Raw genomic sequence first — 5,159 nt, 5'->3', positions numbered from 1 at the left:
AAACAAGAAAAAGAAAAGATTTCTATAACATTTACAATTGTATCAATCCAATAATTTTAGTCTAACAAAAAAGATGAGAAAAGAAAAGAGAAAAATTCCAATTCCTGAAAGAGAAACATAAAAGAAGAAATTGAACAAGCTGTATACAATTCTGATTCAGAACCAGTTTTTTTTTTTCTTTCTTTTTCTTTTTCACTTTCATGTCAGAACAAACCATTCTTACATCACCAGGCAAAGAAGTTCACCAATGATCAATAATACTTCATATTCCCACACACCCCAGAATCCCGTTGCTTCGTCTGAACTTCGATTTCATAGACTCGAGCCGTTACGTTTAGTACATATACATCACGTAAATCCCGACCTGTTTATGGCGAGCACGAATTCAAACCGAGCTTCCTGTGGGGGTGGGGGGGATTTCCAAACTTAGGGACCGGGATTCTTCAACAAGAGCTTCGAGCATGTTAAGTACCTCGCTCGTGTCATCGACATAATACTTGGCTTTACTCGGTTTCTGCCCGACCGTGCAGGCGTACACCGATGAATTCGACGAGAGGGCCCCGCTGTTAATCGCACTTCCGATTATCTCAAACATGTCCTCGTCAGACCTGTCGTCGCCTATGCACAGCACAAAATCCGCCTGCCGCCCATTCTCAGCCATCGCCGAGAAGATCTTCTCGGCCACTAGACCTTTACTCACGCCCTGGTAGAACAACAGACGATAAAAATGAAAATTTAGACAAATTGCACCTAAAGTAAACGACTAATAAGCCAACTAAAGGGGGAAATGTAACTTCGTTCGGTTTCCTCATCTATATTCACATTCATTATTATACTATATATTTCATGTATAATCATGAACACCGCATTTTCAAAAACCTAAAACCTAACACTAGAAGGAAGGAATCGAGATTCTCTCCGGTTAACTCTCTTTGGGAATTAAATCAATGTCTAATATATGGTATGTAAAAGAAGAACATTTACATAAACGGAATAAGGTATCATCGAACATCATTAAATCATGCTCTTCTAGCCTTACCAATTGTAGTAAGGACTAAAGTATTGAATGCTTAATTAAACACACTTTTCTTAAAAACGGATTAATTATAATGTCTTATTCCATACACGGAAAGAAAATACCTGAGGTTTCACTTCGACGATGAATTGCCCACTCTTCACTTCAACCGGTTCATTTGCAAGAACGCTTTCGAGATGGTCTAACATCTCCTTTGCTTGGCTAGACCCAAACCCGAGATCTGCATCTCTATGATGCCAAACCAATGCACTATCTTTCGGTTCGATATAAGAACCGTCAGTAGATTCTGTGTATAATTGCATTACCGGTTCGGCAATCTGTTTCCACCCGAAATCCGTGCTTTGTCCACAGGTCTCCCATTCTTTATCAACCGACCACCTGACAATACATATAAGTACTTGGGTAAGAAAAAGACCGAAAGTATTAACGAACGTGTATATATGGAGAAGCAGAACTCACCTTAGATAGTAGCCATGCTCGGCGGCGATACCAAGTTTTTTGCACGGAGAAAACCATTCCCCTAAACTATCCTTTCCTCTTCCACTCACGAGAAAAACGGTATTTTTAGCATCATCGCACAGTGCGCTAATGATCGAGATGATCTGGTTGTTTGGAACTTTATTGATGCACGTTTGAGGCATGACAGTCCCATCATAATCCAACAATATCGCCCGGTTTTTGGCTCGGGAGTAAGCAGAAGCAATTGCTTCGATAGACAACTTTCTGAAATTCGGATCGAGTGCCACGACTCTAAAACCAAAGCTCAGACCGATTCCCCAACACCGCCTTCTAAAATGGTCTTTGCACGTTCTCTCCAGATCTTGGAAGAAGCTTCTCGACCAATACGCTACGTCGTGTGTGCTAACGTATTTGTAATGCTTTTCATGGCGCAACTCCTTCTCGCCATCAGCCATAGAGATCGCCTCGTTCAATGCTTCAGCGGTGGCTTCGACGTTCCACGGGTTAACGCGTATAGCACCGCTCAGGGACGGAGAACACCCGATGAATTCAGACACCACTAGCATACTCTTCTTCGGAGCACTCGATTCTGAATTGAACACCGATCCCGGGGTCCCTTGTCTGCAAACGATGTATTCATACGGAGTAAGGTTCATACCGTCCCTTACAGCCGTGACCGCCACGCACTCAGCAACAGTGTAATAGGCGGCTCGTTCACCAAGAGAAACCGGTTGATCGATAAAGACGATGGGTTCGTAACCGGGCAGCCTAAATTTGTCGTTGATTCTTTCGATACTAGCTTTAATTTCCGCTTGTATTTCCTCGAGATCCTTGCCCTTTCCTCGAGCCGGGTTGGCGATTTGTACCAAAACCGCTCTTCCCTGCCACTTCGGATGCTGCAATAGCATTTGTTCCATTGCCAAAAGCTTCAGATCGATACCTTTGAAGATGTCCATATCGTCAACGCCAAGAACCACGGTTTTACCTTCGAACTGCTGCTTGAGCTCCTCGACTCTCCACTCTTTATCTGCAAGTTGCAGCACGGATTCAATCTGCCCCATGTGAATCCCGACGGGCATAATTTTAATCCCGATGGTCCGCCCATAGTATTCCAACCCAATATACCCTCGTTTCGATTGGTACTCGATACCCAACATACGACTACAACAAGAAAGAAAGTGGCGGGCATAATCGAATGTATGGAAACCAATGAGGTCAGAGTTCAATAGCGCTTTCAAAATCTCCTCCCTCACGGGAAGAGTCCTGTATATCTCCGATGACGGGAAAGGGCTATGCAGGAAAAACCCCATCCTCAACCGATTAAAACGCCTGCGCAAGAACGTTGGCAAAACCATTAGATGATAGTCGTGAATCCAAACATAGTCATCCTCGGGATTTATCACCTCGATGACCTTCTGAGAGAAAATCTTGTTGGCTGCAACATACGCCTCCCACCACGACCTATCAAACCGCCCACCATGACTAGCAGAAAACGGGAGCATATAATGGAAGAGCGGCCACAAATGCTGTTTGCAGAATCCATGATAGTATTTCGCCAAAATGTCCGGGGGGAGAAAAGCCGGGACACATTTAAACCTATCCAACAGTAACTGGGAAACATCATCCTGTTCATTCACATCAACCTCAACCCTTAAAGACCCTACATAAATCACCTCCATCTCATCTGGCAATCCATCCTTTATGTGCAAAAGTAAAGAATCCTCATCCCAACTAAAACTCCACCCTTTATTATCCGGCCTACGTTTAGCTTTTACGGGGAGCTGATTAGCTACGATTATTACTCGATCTACAATAACAGACGACGGGGCATCCGAGGCAACACTACTAGCCTGATCATCATCAAGCTCAGAAATTACTCCGGCCACCGTCATTACTCTTGGCAGCCGCCTCTTTTCTCTCCCCATCGCCGGGAAATTCCCAGAAGCAAGATCTAACAAGTTGGTATACGATTTGGACATCATATTTTCACCAGTTTTTAGTTCACAATCTCCTTAAACAAGTCCTCACAATCCCATACAAGTACCCACCAAACCAAAGCCTACTTTCCCACGAATTCAAATTAAATCAGCTTCCTTAACCAAATCCAGTATAAAATTTTGGCAGCAAAATCAGGAGCAGTTAAAGCAGGATCTGAAACAAAGAACACAAGTTCAAAGAAAGCCAAAGAAACACCACTAGATCCAAGCAATCAAACAGAAACCCATTTTGGTAATGCAGAGTAAAGATTGAATCTTTATCAGAGAAAAAGAGGTTTGATTTGATTACGAAACAACCCCAAAAAAAGAAACACTCAGCCGAGAAGTGGGAATTTAACAGAATCATAAAAACGAGAGAATAAATGCGCAAAAATATGAAAAACCCCAAATCTGAAACCCCCAAAACTAACCTTGTGTATAATGATTGAAATCTTTTGCTCCAAAAGCCCTTTTCCCTGAGAACCAGAAGGTGGTCAAAATGCATAAAAACCTCTGCTCCCAAGTCAGAATGAAAAATATAGGGTTCACTCTCTCTTTCTCTCTCTACACAATTCTTCCTTCTGCCTCGCTGTCAATTGTCTCCCTGCGGTTTTGATTAAGCAAAATCCAACATTTTTCATGAAAAATATACTCTCCTTATACAATTTTATTTAATATATATATAAATAATAAAAGTAAATAAATAAAAACAGGATAAGGTCGGCCAGCAGACACCTAAGTGGTGCCAACTGGAACACACGTGGTTTTTACTGTCACGCGGTTGTTTTCTACCGTACTTACACGCCTCCTTTCCTTGGCATCCGCGTTCCTCCTCCTCTAGGCTACGTTTGGAGAAGAAAATTCTATTAGCGGTGAACTGCTTCAATCACTCTCTAAACACTCGTTTAAATAGACAACGTTTGAAGTTATTAGAACGACTCATCAATCGAAAATTTTAAAATCTCATTTGAAAAAGTAAGGATTACATCGTAATCTCAATAACTCCGTGTGTCATTGAAATTCGGGTGAGTGATATTAGTCATTGCCTCAACTGTTTATACACTTTCCAAAGTATACGTTTCAAGCAGTAAATGCGAGTAGTCAACTACTCCAATCACTTTTTAAACACTGGTTTAAATAATAGTTAAAGTTATCAGAACTAATCATCACTCTAATTTTTAAAATTTCAAGAAAAAAAGAAATTATTACATTGTAATCTCGAAATCTCAATGGGTTCTTAAAATTGGAGTGAGTGATGTTTATCACTGACTCAATTGCTTATACACTTCCCAAAGTGTACGTTTCGAGTAGTAAATGTGAGTAGTCAACTACTCCAATCACTTTTTAAACACTCATTTAAAAGAATTATGGTTAAAGTAATTAGAATGAATCACCACTCTAATTTTTAAATTTTCATTCGAAAAATAAATGATTATACTATAATTTCGAAAGCTCCACGTGTTCTTGAAATCCCGATGAGTGATGTTAATCATTGACTCACCGGCTTACACACTTTCCAAAGTATACGTTTCGAGCAGTAAATGTGAACAATCAACTATTCCAATCTCTTTTTAAACACTCGTTTAAATGAATTACAGTTAAAGTTATTAGAGCGAATTCTCACTCTAATTTTCAAAATTCCAATTGAAAATGAAATGACTACACTTTAATCCCGATGAGTGATGTTA

At 40.8% G+C, this 5,159-nt stretch overlaps 1 protein-coding gene across 1 annotated transcript; it reads right to left on the bottom strand.

Moving 5' to 3' along the window:
• Positions 1–4,153, bottom strand: LOC109162492 (probable alpha,alpha-trehalose-phosphate synthase [UDP-forming] 7). Its single transcript, XM_019311199.1, has 4 exons — positions 3,903–4,153; positions 1,496–3,646; positions 1,141–1,414; positions 1–703 (listed from the first exon to the last, which is right to left on the bottom strand). The coding sequence occupies exons 2-4, from the start codon at positions 3,475–3,477 to the stop codon at positions 386–388; spliced, it is 2,574 nt and encodes an 857-aa protein (XP_019166744.1). The 5' UTR covers positions 3,478–3,646; positions 3,903–4,153; the 3' UTR covers positions 1–385.
• Positions 4,154–5,159: the final 1,006 nt, after the last annotated feature.

This window comes from Ipomoea nil, unplaced genomic scaffold (genome assembly GCF_001879475.1).
Source record: "Ipomoea nil cultivar Tokyo-kokei standard unplaced genomic scaffold, Asagao_1.1 scaffold2942, whole genome shotgun sequence".
In the NCBI taxonomy this organism is placed as follows: domain Eukaryota; kingdom Viridiplantae; phylum Streptophyta; class Magnoliopsida; order Solanales; family Convolvulaceae; genus Ipomoea; species Ipomoea nil.
The sequence above is the reverse complement of the archived record's forward strand: the minus strand, read 5'-3'. Positions and strand labels throughout refer to the sequence as shown.

What these genes read in the sequence shown, in the direction of transcription:
- LOC109162492 (XM_019311199.1), bottom strand. Translation starts at nt 3,477, where the DNA reads ATGATGTCCAAATCGTATACCAACTTGTTAGATCTTGCTTCTGGGAAT. An exon ending in GAGCATGGCTACTATCTAAG is followed by an intron (nt 1,415 to 1,495) that starts GTGAGTTCTGCT and finishes ATGTATTGTCAG; the next exon opens with GTGGTCGGTTGATAAAGAAT. An exon ending in TCGTCGAAGTGAAACCTCAG is followed by an intron (nt 704 to 1,140) that starts GTATTTTCTTTC and finishes TTGTTCTACCAG; the next exon opens with GGCGTGAGTAAAGGTCTAGT.